The sequence below is a fragment of the Pseudopodoces humilis genome, chromosome 7 (assembly GCF_049639895.1).
Source record: "Pseudopodoces humilis isolate 2021_Gansu_Grassland_sample_001 chromosome 7, ASM4963989v1, whole genome shotgun sequence".
Taxonomy (NCBI): Eukaryota; Metazoa; Chordata; class Aves; order Passeriformes; family Paridae; genus Pseudopodoces; species Pseudopodoces humilis.
The window spans coordinates 53243465-53258053 of record NC_142206.1 but is presented as its reverse complement, the minus strand read 5'-3'; the positions used below and the strand labels follow the sequence as shown (position 1 = coordinate 53258053).

The following is a 14589-nucleotide window of genomic DNA, read 5'->3' as shown; positions in this document are numbered from 1 at the left end:
ATATACATAAATTCATAACTGTAATACTAAAAATGCCACAGGTGGTGTTACTGCAATATAAAGCATTGCTTTAAACAAAGCTGGTAAATAGCAGATTAATTAATTTAGAAAATTTTAAAAAAGTAAATTAAAAACAGTTCCAAGATAAAATATTTTTGCCAAAAAACTTGAAGCACAAATACTCTGGTATTCAGAAAACCAAAGAATTGTCTTTTTATGCACTACACTACATGGCAGCCAAGTGTGTAGCTGTTCTCCCTCTGCAGCTTGCCCATGCCACCCTAAGACTCCAGAGGGCTGATGTTCTTCAGTGTCAATTATTTTCTAATAGCATGCTTGAAAAAATGGGAGTAATCAAGAGGTTTTATTAGAAACCTAACACAAATTTCTACAGGAATATCAGTAACCTAACAGATCATATAGAACTTCATGCAAAGAGACTTTAGCAGAATAGAAGTCCACAGCTCCAAGGGAACGAAGACAGGAAAAAAAAACCCAAGAGTTTTGTAAATATGGGATAGGGATAACAGCATTGTTAATTACAGTAAGGAAAAAAACTACCACTGGAAGATTTGGCTCAGGTCAGATTTCAGATAAAGTGAAGAAATTTGGTATGTCTACACATATTAGTAACTCAAAAAGCTTGTAGGTGTATTTACTCAATAACAGCAAAGAAAAGGTGAAACTTTGTAATAAAAAAATAAGTTGAAACATTAGAAACAAACAGAAAACAACAGAGTCAACTAAACAAAATCCGTATGCCTTTGTTATTTTTAATAAAAGAAAATGCAAGGGGTGTGTTTTAAATAAATCAATAGGATAAATTCACAACTTGGAGACCAGTTGTTCTAAGCATTCTCTGCTTTTTGGTATTTCAGAATCATAAAATTTCTGCAAATGGCAACATCTGGGGAGCAATCCTCACTGCACTGCCCAGGAGACTTTCTCCCTGCTGCAGCCACAGCTGGGATTGGCACACTACCTGAACACAGAGAAAAAACAAACAGTTTTCCAAATGCTTTTAATTATCTTGTTATCCAAGACTGTGCCTGACACTTTGCTAGATGACAAGCTGCTTAAATTAAATCACGATTGATTGATCAAGTAAATTATTTGCCACGCAAAATGGTTTCAAAACCTCTGTGCGCACGTTTTCTTTATCCTCTAGAGAGGTAAAATTGCCTTCTTTTCTTTTTTAAACTATGTTACTTCTGAAGCTTTTTCATATGTAATTAGACAGGGTAGACTACATCATCTCCCTCTTGATCATCAGGAATTTAAAAGCAGATGAATCTATAGCTATTTTTTCTTGCTTTTCATTCATTTCAGCTAAACTGGTGTATAATATATTCTGAATATTCCATTAATAATTTTAATCACAGCTTATATAACCGAAAACCTCTCATCAGTTTTTACAATTTCAAATAGAGTTTGCTTAATTCATTCTCAATTGATATCTGATATCTTCCACCCCCAATACCCAGGTAAAGGCTTCTGGGTCAGACTCTCATCAAAACACTGGTCCACGAAACGACTACTCTGCTTTACTAACCCAAATGAAGCATGTCAAAAAGCAGCTTCTAAATTATGAGCCATTTGTTCAAGTGGGTGACTAGGAATAAGCTCTTTTAAAAAACAGGCTATTTCTGTCTCAGAGGAAATTAAAAACAAGAATACTTGAGAATAGGATACAACCACCACCAAATTGTAATTTTAGTTAGATAAATGCACTTCAGACTGTGCACCCTTTAGTCAGTTTATCTGTTGTATGTCATTTTGACACAGATGGGGATATCTGCAAATGTCTGACATCATAATATGTATTATAGTTTATTTCTGATAGGGGAATAAAATATAAAACATCATATAACTTTCCCAAAGTATTCTGGACAAAGGTTTTACAAATTTCACTCCCCCAAAATATTATGTACATCAGCTTCTAGGAAATCATGTAGTAACTATCATCGCACAATGAAATTCATTGCAAACAGCCAGGTATGATAAAACCTCACACCTCTGAGGCTCCCTGCCCACAGGAACACAGAACAAGGTGTAATGTTAGAAAATGTAATACAAAGGTTCTCAATACAGAAAATATCTTTTTTAGTTTTAGGAACTTACTTAATGAAACTATAAAGGCAGACAACTGAAAACAGTTCTCATCAGTTTAATTTCTAATACTGAGATTAAAAACTACTCCCAGTTTGTTGAACAGCTCATTTTCCGTCAACAGGAGCTCTACAAATGTAGAGGCAAAGACAAACATCCTTAGTCTGCCAAACAAATGCTTTCAGCTTTGTTGTGGTCTGGTCCTTTGAGTGTAAGCCATGTCAGATACAGGAAAAGAATGCCATTTCATTAATGCTGTGAGCCAAAAAACTCAATAAAAAACCCCAATGAACCAGCAATGGAAGCTTTTAGGCTAACTCTCTTTGAACACAGCAAAAGACAGACTAGAAGTGCTCCTGCAGTAGCTATCACAAGACTGCAAAAGTTTATTTCAAAAATACTGAAAAAGTTTACTAAAAAGTGAGTCAGTGCCAGCTGCAGAGCACCAACCTCTCCTGGTCGCCTCCTCCCTTAAAGGAGGAGGCATTTCACAGGATGTTTTCCCAAGCCAGCTCAAGTCTGACCTATGTATTAGGCTTCTCCTGGAAACTGCTCACTGAAATATGCCCTACATTTAATAAAGAGCCTCAAGCAAAAAGCCTTTACACAAAACAAGTTTGCCCCAAACTGAAAACAGAAAGTGATACTCATTACAAACTGAAAAGCCTGAGCATTTTAAATTCTCATCCTTTTCTCGCAGTTCTTAAAATACTGATTGACCCATGGTCAGAAAGGACATGAACCATGTTAAAACTGATCTTTAAGAACACTTAAATGCTTTAACAGTAAGTATTGCCCAAGTAAGTGGCAAAATATCTGCACATAATGAACAAAAATATTTGGCTGAGGAGCCAAGTTCTAAAACAGGAAAATGAGAAGTGATTTAGTGCTATTACACGGGCTTGCTAAAAAAACCTTTGCATATAATGGCATTGCTAACTCAAAAGAAAAAAAACCAAACAGTTTTATTTTTTGTCTAGGAGGAAGTGAACTCTGTAGCATCAGCACTTGTTTTCAGTGAGACCAGTATCCACTGGAACTACGTACACAAGTCCATTTGTGGAGAACAGTGATTATGACTAACACCACCAGCATGGGAAAAAACCTCTAAGAATTCCCTTTTTTTCAAAGCAGGGAAATACCAGTTACAGCTTCCTCTTCACTAAGCAAGAGCAGCAGAGCAGTATTTAGATCCTAAAACAATAGTAATGAGTAGCTACATGTGGCTTCCACAGAACTTCCTCAGCAGCAGACAAGAAACCCGACCCTTACGAAGAGCCGTGCTGCTGAGGATCAGTATGGAGCTGTCAGGGCTGCAGCGAGAGCATACCAAGAATTACTGCTCCAGAAGGCAAAGCAAGTCCTTAACAAGGTTAACTTCTTCCTGGCAGCTGAAGTATCGATGTGGAAGATGGAGCACAAAGAAATCAGAACTGGCAGCCTTTAATCACCATTTGTTTCCCCACCTAAGGATGACTCGGGCATGCAGCTACACCGCAGCTGAGACGCTGTACACCACACCCTCTTCTGGCACAGTCCTTCCCTCCCCACCATACCTCAAATATTTTATCTCTCTCTCCAGAAGTGCAAGAGCAGAAGCACTTCCATGTTAGCTTCCCCCGCATCCACAGGTCGCGTGTGCAGTTGGCTCCAAAGGCACCGAGGCCGCGGCACTGCCGGCAGTGCTGGGGGAAGGGGGCAAAGGCTTGCAAAATAAAAAGCCTTGGTCAGGCAAAGCTGGCAAGTAGTAAGTTGTGCATTCACTCTGCTTCCCACGGCAAGTAGGCATTTAATATTAATAAAACTGCTTTCAGTTTTTGAATTGAAAACTGATTCATCTTGCTAAATTTCTTCTGTGCTCGTCCAACAAATGAGCTTAAAGGGGAGAGCACATTATCAATTTCACTCCATAAATTTGATCAGATATCTAGCCTGCTATTTGGTACTATTCTTTCAGACTCACAGTTAAGAAATCCAGTGGGTCACAAGATCATAGTACAAAAATCACTCTTCATAATCTCATTTTATAAATTGTAATTAAAAATGAAATTACAACAGAGATGGAGCCATGAGTGGACACTGAGCTGGCTGAAACCCAGTAATCAAAGGCCCATAATGCACACTTCCAGTCTGTGGCTTTACCAACTGAACACCTCTGAGTTGTAAAAGGTTTGCATTGTACCCTGATATGAGATCAAACTGGCAGTAGAGCCCAATCTCTGGTAACACCACATGAAGGACTATGATTTTACATTTTTAACTGAAAACATGGCCTCTTCTCTCTGACCATTCTTTCCACACCCTGATGTTTCCCCTTTTTATCACACAGCTTTTGTTTCAGTTTCAACTGCTTCAAGCATTCAACCATTTTTATTTAGGTATTTCAAGCTGCAATCTGCCACAGAAATCAACTTTATCTAATCCATCATATTACCTAATTTGTACTTTATTTTCACCCTACTTACCCAGAAACCACCAATAACCTCAGGGACTAAACTGAGAAAAATGGAGCCAGATTATCTGCTTTTACCTTGTCTACAGAGTCATACAAAGCTGCTAGCTGCTGGGATGACAGAGCCTTTCTCCTATAGGTTATTCTTTGCCTCTCAACAAAATCGTAAAATGTATATAATAATTGTGTATTTTTCCAATTTACTTTTGCACCATTAATCTTGATAAAAAATCTAGTCACAAGATCTTTTTAGTATTTGCATAAAATACAAATGCGTATACTCTCCAGTTTACTCTACTTACTCTCTTCCATTTTGTTTGCTGGTAAATTTTATGTATTCTCTTGTTCAAACAGAAATATTTCAAGGGGGTTTTTATCAAAGTACTCAAAAGTAAACAAAAATCCTTTGACTGAAGCACTTAAAAGGACATAGTTAGAGAAGTCCCAAGTAAAAGTAACATTTAAATGTACTTCCTGCATGGATTCCCAAACAGACTGGGCTGCCTAATGAAAGAGCAGGGTTTATCACTCTGTACTAAAAAGATAAGGCAATATAACTGTAACAGCACATTAAACATTCAGAGCTAGAGGGAAGAAACCAGAATAGCCATGCCCCAATTTGTTTCATACAACTGCATCACTTCTCCTGCTGCAAACTACATGAAAGGCACAGATCCTGCCTGGCCTTCAGTCCACAGGCAGTATTTTCAAGGCCAGTTTAAGAGGACAGAACCTAAGTTTTGCATTTCTAAGTTTAACAAAGGGACCGGCACAAAGGAGACATGGGGGCATCTCCAAACCACAGATGTCCTCTCTACAGAGTCAGCGCTGCTTGGGAGACAAAGGAAGTGGCAAATACCACTGTTTTCTCAGTTTACAGCTCCGTACGAGTTCGGCTTGAACAACTGCAGGGTTGTCAAAAATATCTGTTACAAAACCAGTTATTAAATACAGTAGTCAGATGTGTGCAAAGGTATGCAATGCTTCAGATTCTCCAGCACAGGCATTCAGGGTTAATGGAAGGAGGTGGGGAAGTGAACAAGTTATTATACAGTTGAAAGATTAAATGTAAAAACATACCTTTTGTAGACTAGTTGGGTTCAGCTGTGTTTTGTCAATTATTTTTATGGCAACCTAAAGGAAGAGTTCATGATCAGTATTTTCCATAGGAACAATACCACATTATTACAACATGCTCAAATCCAGTAACAGAAATGGAAAACATGAAAATTACACAAAAAACCCCGCTTAAGTTCCTCCTACAAATTATGTATTTGTATTTAAACTAGAAGTAAGAGTGGAAAAAACCCTGGTATTTTAAGGATATTAAGATAAGAAGCTTGCTGAGACTTTGACTTGACATTAAGACCATCACACTCATGACAGTGGAAGCTCCAGCAGAAGACAGTGCCCCAATAGAGAGCAGTGTTCCTACAGATAATATTTACAGAGTATAACTACACAACAGATTATACAGCAGTGACTGGGCATTGGCAGTTTCTAAAAGCAGAGATTTCAGAGCATATTGAAAGCATTTCCACACAAATTTGGCAAGAAATAAGCTCATCTTTGGAAATTCACTAAATATTTGTGTCAATTTGCTCCCCCCAACGGGTATTAAAAAAAGTATCACTTGGGAATCAACAAAAACATGTTGGCCATAGTACAACACTTTGGGTAAGTGCATTCCTTTACTCATTCTCCTCTTTTCAGTAAATGCTGCACAGAAATACTAAAGAACAAAATAAAAATTTCACATAATAAGGAAAAGAGAAATTCTGTACTGTGCTAACTAGCCAGAACCTGAAGATTTGAAGCAATGAATAGGCAATAGAAACTTCAGTGCAATGCAATTTGGATATTGGATGAGGCAGAACAAGAAATGAGAATCTTTCTAGAATTACATGCCAATTGGTATTTCTACTTTCTAAATTAGAGACTAAACATACCAGAAGAAGCTCTGCAGAAGGAGATTGTGCCTCCCAAAGAGGCAAGATGCTGCAACCAGCTGATTATAATACCTCACTGGTGCAAAGCATAGGCTTTCTACTCCAATTTTTGGCTCAAACAGTAGATGCTGCTGCTTCCCATGCCACAGCTCCCATTTCCCTGCATCACTTTGTGCTATCTTTGTCACCTCATTAACCTGGGGTTGGCGACATATGGAATAAATAATATCTTACATCAAAGCCAATTTATACCCCTACATTCAAGTGCAAAAACATGGGGATGGATTGTCACGATGGAGAGGGTAAGAGGGCAACACTGTTCAATGCTTGGGTGCCTCACAGAGTTACATAATGGATATGGTGTTTTCTGAACCTGATATTCAAGACTTATTTTGAGCTCTTCTAGATGCAAGATATGATGAGACATGACTGAGAAGCCATCTAGGAATGCTTTTACTTTGGGGAGTGTTTTCTTCTAAGGCAAGCTACTGAAATTAAGGATCACTATTTCCTGAGGCAAAATTCCATTGCAAAACCTTGAGAAATCTCTTCAAAAATACAAACAAGAGTGAAAAACATTAAGCAATAGGTATTTTATATTAGCAGCTGTGTACGAAACCAAGAAAGATTTTTATCTCTACTTTTATGCCTGTTGTTAACTTTGTGACAATAGTTCAAAGTTGTTTACTTCCTGCAATCTCTTATAATTCCATGCTGGATGTAGTGACCACTGTTTTTGTCAACAGCAGATAATGTTATTTGAAAGTGGTGCCCCAAGACTACCCACAGCTCTTCACTTGGTAAGCGCATCACACTCAGAAAAGGTTGCATTTGTGTTCTGGGCTGTACCATTTTGGACAATCTTTAAAAGATGTAACCTTTTTCAACCCACCAAGCCTTAAGGTACCATGTTACTGCAAAACCAGCTCACCTCAGCATGCACTTGTTGCCAGGTGACCAGAAAGGTCTCTGACACTGTCAAACAAATTCAGCCCTGTAGATACAGGGAAGGTACAGACCTCAGTTTTCCAAAAGACAGACTCTCAGGCCTGTTCAGTGTGCTAATTATAGCTTTAAAGGCAGGATGAATTTAGAGAATTCCTATCCACATTAACACTGAGAGTACAATGTGTTAACATGGTCTGTGAGAGCTTGAACCCATCATCAGAACAGGAAACAACTCCAGGTGTCTTGATAAGGTCTTCAAATCACAGTCAAAGGCAGCTTGCCCTCAAGAATAGTTCTGACAAGCCTGAGAAAGTTAAATTTTCTAAGTACAGTTAATAAAACATTAAATCGCCTTTCAAAGCAGAAACTTTACTCTCTTTACGTAAAGTGCATTTGGAATGGTTTCATGTACTGTGAGCTAGGGCCAGTGCTGGAAAAATGCAAGTCCAACCTACACTATTACACCACTGCCACGATATCCTGTGTGAAATCATTAATGGAATTAAAACTGAGTTTGCTTTCACCATTTACAATAATGAGACTTAAAAATTCCTCCTACGTGATTTGAATAAGAGAGTTAAAGAAATCAGAAGTTGAGACATTGAGCAAATTGCCCAAGCAGCTACTATTCAGAATGTTTTCTCCCTCTTAAATTTTACTTTTTCCAAGAGAAGAACAGAAAGAAGATGACAATAGATTCCTTGGAGTCCGACTTGAATTCTGAAAGAATTCAGCCTCACTGGGAAACTTCAGCTCCCTGGCTATTAACTGACTGTTAACTAACTATTAACATCTTTAAGGAACAGAAGGGTCCATAATAATTTTGGCCACCTCAGTTATAGCAGACAGTAGTTTTATCTTTTAGATTAATTTTGGTAAGTATGGAAAACTTGACAGAGGAAACATCCTTTGATGAAACTGCAACAGAAAATAAATGGATTGCAGTCAAAGAATTAAGAAAAGCAGATTGTCAATGAAGACTTGTAGTTTCAAAAGGGCAGACAGCCTACAAATAACACTCCTAGGCAGAGGATCAAGAAGAATGGTGTGTCCAAGCACCAGCTCTAATGCAGTGAAGCTAATCTCTGGCCACATACTCCTTGCAAGACAGTTCAACCCCCACAAGTTAGGCTGATGTTCTCATCATCCCCTGAAGGGCTAAACATTTCTTCCTTTCTGTAATTTGAAGATGGGCTCTCATCATGCATCCTGCAGACACACTAAAGATGGAATTCAAAAAGACTCCTAGAACTTACTCCAGTTGGAAACATGAAATCTTCATCTCAAGCAACAGGAAAATTCCCAGGGAAGGACTCCAGATGCAAGGAGATGAGCAACTACCCTAAAAGAATGTTTAAATAAACATATCCTCCTCCCAGGAAGTGACAGGAAAGTGCTGATCTACTTCAGGATTTGGAAGCTCCTGAGCACAGAGATATAAAGATGGAATTGCCCTAAAGGAAAACCAACATGGCCACTTAAAAGGACATTCAGAACAGAAACACGGATAACAAGGAAAAGATAAGTGGGGTTCAAATATAGCAAGAACACAGCAGAGATGAAAATTCATTTAAGTGTAACTCACAAAACTAAGCATTTAGTTTACATTTTGGTATATAAGATGGAAAAAAGAACAGGAACAAAGGACAGGCAGCAGGAGCAAGTGTGTAAAGCAGGAAATCACAAATTTAGAAAGCTAAGTGCCATCTGGCTGAGGCCAGGCTGAGAATATGACCCTGGAATTCTTATGAGATGCAGGTTTTTAAAGGAGAAAGGAAAAAAAGCATTCTTGCAGCACAGGTTCCTAGCATGTACCAAGAACAGGACAGCAGAGCAGGGTTTAGAAATGAGCAGACAATTTTTTTTCCCCAATTCATTATAAAATTCTTGAACTTGAAATTGGCAGGGAAAAACCAAGGAAACAGAAGGTTTAAATGCAACACATTTTCCTACAGTTGACTGTACCCTATGGAAATACACAAGATATGACTACCTGGACTATTGAAAAGTCTCACCTAGGAGGCTGCATGGAAATTTTTCAACTAGATAAGCTGAAAAGTGCACAGAGTTGTTTTTTTATTTTTCCTAAAAAAATGGATAAAGAGATATTAGGTTGGAAATAAATGAGTAAGAGTTTTTCAAGGACAAGATTTTGGGACCAATCTTGTTTAATATCTGTATCAGCAGCCTTGGCACAGGATATCAAACCATAATGATTAAGTCTGCTGCAGTAGTTAAGAGGCACCATCAAATACAATGGAAAACCAATTTAAAGAACCTTGGAGATGAGTTAGCAATGAAACAGATTCAGCATACAAGGTTGGTGCTGTTGCTGATCACAAGCAAAACACATCAATTTAACAGCCAGGAGAAAGGCTAGCACAATCTGAAGACTGATCAGATAAATACTTCTGTAAGGGCAAGGGTGAAGTAATGACATTGGGGAAATTGCTATCCAAAATATTGGAAACAATTCTGGTCACAGACATCAAAAATTATCAACATTGTACAGTTTATCTAGCAAGAAGAGAAATTCTACTCATCTCCCTCTTAAGAAAAAGAAGTTTTAAATATCTTGAAGATATTCCTATAAAATTAACTTAATTTTTCCCTTTTAAGGAACGACTCTCATTCCAATGGTTACAACCCAGAAAGTATTTATGCTCTGAATTGATTGAACTACATCAATTCTATGACAGTGGAAGAAACTTAGTACCCAAACCTTTCCAAATTTAGCCGAAAAATTTTACACTGTCTGCTTTATTTGTTGAAATTTCAAACAGAAGTAATGAACCAGAGTTATCTGCAAGTAAAGGAAAATGTACTTCACTTTTTGCAAAGTGTGACACATATCTATCTCCAAGTTCTATACCTATAATAATAGCAGAGAAATACTAACCAAGTACTTGCATATCCCATCTTAAGTACCAGTAAAAGGAGAAGGGAACTTAAGTGGAAAGGAATAAGCCAAAATCTTTCTCTACAAATAAAACTGTCATCAGAAGACAATGGGAACTGCCAGCCAAAAAAAAAAAAAAATACATCTCAACAGCTCTTGCAAAACGATGTCTCCCCTCTCTTCTTGCCTCTGTTCCTGCTACTGAACTCTGTATTAGCTCAGAAAAGAGAAATTCCCCTAAAGTACTGCAGTCAGCAACACAGCTTCTGTAAAAGTCCTTGCTGGTATCAGCAAACATTTACTTCATTAGACAGGTTTAGCAAGAAAAGGTCAGTAAGGTCCTTCTCCCTCTTTCAGTACTTCAGAGCTGTTTTTAATAAAACAGCACCAAGAAACACCTTCTTGTAACAAGCAGACAGGACTATAGCTCACCAAATCAGAACCACAATTAGAACCAAATCAGTGCAAGTGATTAATTACATTGCAATGGCATGCAGAAACTAAATATGGAGCTGAGTTTGCCTCCAAGAAGAGATGCAAGAGAAAGCTTGTCTATACTACACACATTGAGCAAACTGTCACTGGCACACAGGCTATCTCTGAACAAACTGAAGCATCTTCCCAAAGCTGCCCAGCAGTGCAGACATCCTGGGATGATCCACCCTAGGATTCCTGGGAGATATATTGCTTTGGCAAGAAAATACTGCATTTGAGCTACTTGGAACATAATTAAGACAACATTTAGTTCTCATGACTAACTTCACCTCCAGTAACAGCCCAGCAGTATAGACACTAAGAGCCAGTCTTTCCAAGAAGCTTATTTAATTGCTGTACATTGATCTGCTTTTTGAAAATGGAGGATTTATCCAAGAATATTAGTAGCAAATTTTAACATATATCAGCTGGACAGAGACTTGTCAAAAATACAAATTTAAGAAACCATTTCCAAGAGAAATTATTTTGTAATCATTACTAAAAAAAATAGTTTTCAATTTCTGCTTTTACATTGGTGGCAATATCTCTAGAAAACATGCTTGATGTTTGCTGGCTTAGATGATGCTATTCGAAGAGAACCTCCACACCTACAGCAACTCATTGCTGTTTACACCCATACCACTTTACCTCTCTGCCAGTTAGGATGTGCCTTGCCAGTTTCACTTTTGCAAAATTCCCCTTTCCAATGGTTTTAAGGAGTCTGTAATTTCCAATATGCGGCTGCTCATCAGCACAGGAGGCTATAGAGTTCCTGCAGCGAGCTCCAGAGCGCCCAGTTCGAGAGGAAACTTCCTGCCGTCCGTCTCCATGGGACGTGTGCTGCAACAAAAACATACACGGGTAAGGCTGAGGAATAAGGACAAAACACATCAAAGATGAGAAGCATACAACATTCAAAAACATCAGCGATGCCTTTGAAGAAAAACAAAGGGTCCAACTGAAACTTCATGTTTACACTGAACTTTGTTCTGATGGGGGAAATAAAGTGGTGCCCAGTTCACATCACCTCATCACCTCAGAAAGACAGTGAACATCACCTGCGCTGCAGCAACAGCTGAGCATTTTTAAGTAACTTACATGGACTGCCAGAGCAGATAGGAAATATGGATGTGTTTGATATTATTTCCTATTTGCATTACTGTACATAACTAGTGCAGGAAAGCCTTTGGAAAGGAAACACGAATACAGATTTTCCAAGAGCACAAATTGTTAAACTTAATGGACAACTTATACTAATAAAATAATAAAAGGGTTTTAGTCTTCCCTGTGGTACTAAACTTGTGTTCCTACAGATCTGTATGACTGAAAATACCCAGGATGACCTGAAGAACAAGGGAAGAAATCTTACCTATTATACTGAAACCCTGAATATTGATAGGCTGAAAGCCAGTTACAGAGATCTGAGACACTGTCTGCAATCTTTCAAGTTCCTTTCATTTTCATTTCCCTGAACAGCTACTAATTAAAAAGGAATGGTCATATATTATCTCTAACAGTCTTTACTCATTAGATCACATGGTTAAGGTTAAAGTATCTCTTAATTTCCTGACAGCCTGTTTATGAAAGTGCAGGTGCCTTCTTATGTTTTTAAATCATGGTTGAGGTCCTTACACCAACCACACTAATTAAAGTATTAGTTAGAAATGTTTAGGGGCCCCCAAATGTGGAGCAAATATCTCACTCCACCAAAGATGACACATTAACTTCACAGTCATCCCAGAAACCCCAGATCTTGCTCTTCTACTACTACTCCTCTTGCTGAAACCCATTGGGGACAACCAAGAAACTGGTATACAGCAACATTCAGTCTGAAAATCACTGTAGTGTGAGGATGAGATCATATCTCAAGAGCTAACAACCATGGTACAGGCACAAATGAACAAATCCATGCTTGCATGAGGCTTGGCAAGTTTCACTTGCCTGATATAACCTTGTGACCATATACTCTCACATCTTAGGTTCCTTGATTTGTTAATTTGTTAATTTCACAGCAACAGCTGTGATCAAATTATTTTTAAAAACACATTCATTTCATATAAGAAATGCTACTGATAGGAGTCTATGGCAACTCCTGGAAAATTGTTTCAATAGTTACTATTTTAAAAAAAACACATAATGTTTTAGTACCAATCTGGCTTTAGCTTCTCCTTACTGACTGGCTACTGCACTGCCACAAGATTTGGACTTCCCATAGTGGTACTTAATTTCTCTGATCACAATACCCTTTCACTTTAGTAAGTGATATGTATATTGAACTCCCCAAACAGGCTGCTGTACGAATGATTAAAGACAAGGAAACATTTCCTGTACTTCTGTTGAGAACCCTCCTCTATTTTTCCAACATCTTTTTGTGGGGCTCATGGTAGACATGGACCTACCATACCAAGAGTAGGTGCAGCAGGACTAAACACAGAGGCTGCATCTTCTGTTCAATACCCTACTGATTTCACAGGGGCAGAACTAACCCTCTTTGCAAAAGACCATCTGTACCTGACCGCCCAATGTCAACCCTGATTTACTGCTTCTCCTTCCTGAATCCTTACATGTATGATCACATTTGGCTGAACTGAAATGTAAAGTTTCCTTTCATGCAGGATATCAAGTGTTCCTGATGAGTGGCCCATCCTGCCCGATTTCATAGTCTAGCAATTTTATCAGTTTTCAGGAGCAAGTATACATGTGTTTTTCCAAACTACTAATAACTGGCACAAGAACAAGAAGCACACCCGTAACAATATCCAGTAAAAATTCAAGGCTTGATAATAATTCAGTGTTCTCAATAATATCTTAAGACCTACAACAACTGGGTAAGTGTTTATCCATAAGTAATTCTCAAGGAGAGGAAGGACAAGCAGTCAACAACTGAAGGAACTACTAATGTACTAAAGCCAGTGAAATCCTATTTAACCATTTCAGTATTTTGCATGTCCTGAATGTAAGGCTGGTGCTGATTGTTCACCTTAGCCACGCCTCTGTGTACTGGCACAGTAATGCCAATCTTCTCTATTTCCCTAAACTTTGACTTCTAACAAACCTTGCAACACACAATGCAGAGAACTTCTCTGTCAGCTCCTTTCGTACCTTTTAGTGTCAAATTATTCAGACCAGCTAGAAAAAAGCAGCAACTGCTGATGCTAGATGCTAACATCCTCCTACACTGCTACCCCTGGTGATCAGGGACCAGGATGTTCTGTACAGGGCCATGGGGATATTTCTCGGATATATTAGAGGAAGGTTCATTTCAGTTCAAGTACAGCATACTAGGAATACAACTGTACTACTTACACTGCACTTCACTGAGTTGATAACTTTCCTCAGAAAAATAAGTGTATCAGAACTATTTAAACTACAGCACTTCCACACCTGGGCACTCAGCACAAGCTGGCTTCAGCAGGAGCCAGACTGCCTCCCAGCAGGGCTTGTTAGCTTAGGCTCTCCAGCAGACAGATTCAAGAACTTGAATTCAACAGTTTTTGAACCACGCAGCTGACTCTGAAAACACAGTAGTTGTGCTACCTTGTGCTTGAACTAAAACACTGTTAGTTCTGAGCTATCCTAACAAGCAGCTGAGATGTGGGCATCAGGTATGATGTACTCCCAAGCCAGAGAACGAGTTAGCCAAAATCGATCTAACTCACACCCTACTTCACATAAGCACTGTCAGGTAAAGGAAAGATTTGTTATCCTAACTCTATTCCACACAGTAAACCACCCAGTTAATGTCTTGAGAGCTTCAC

The 14589-nt window shown here is 38.5% G+C and overlaps 1 protein-coding gene across 12 annotated transcripts in view; it reads right to left on the bottom strand.

Moving 5' to 3' along the window:
- Window positions 1-14589, bottom strand: part of MARK3 (microtubule affinity regulating kinase 3) — a 61795-nt gene that overhangs the window by 37048 nt on the left and 10158 nt on the right. For all 12 annotated transcript variants that reach the window (XM_014249800.2, XM_014249796.2, XM_088057652.1 and 9 more), the window contains 2 exons: window positions 11480-11671; window positions 5642-5695 (listed from right to left, as the gene is read on the bottom strand). In XM_014249800.2, the coding sequence (XP_014105275.1) occupies window positions 5642-5695; window positions 11480-11671 (246 nt within the window). The remainder of the gene's footprint in view (window positions 1-5641; window positions 5696-11479; window positions 11672-14589) is intronic.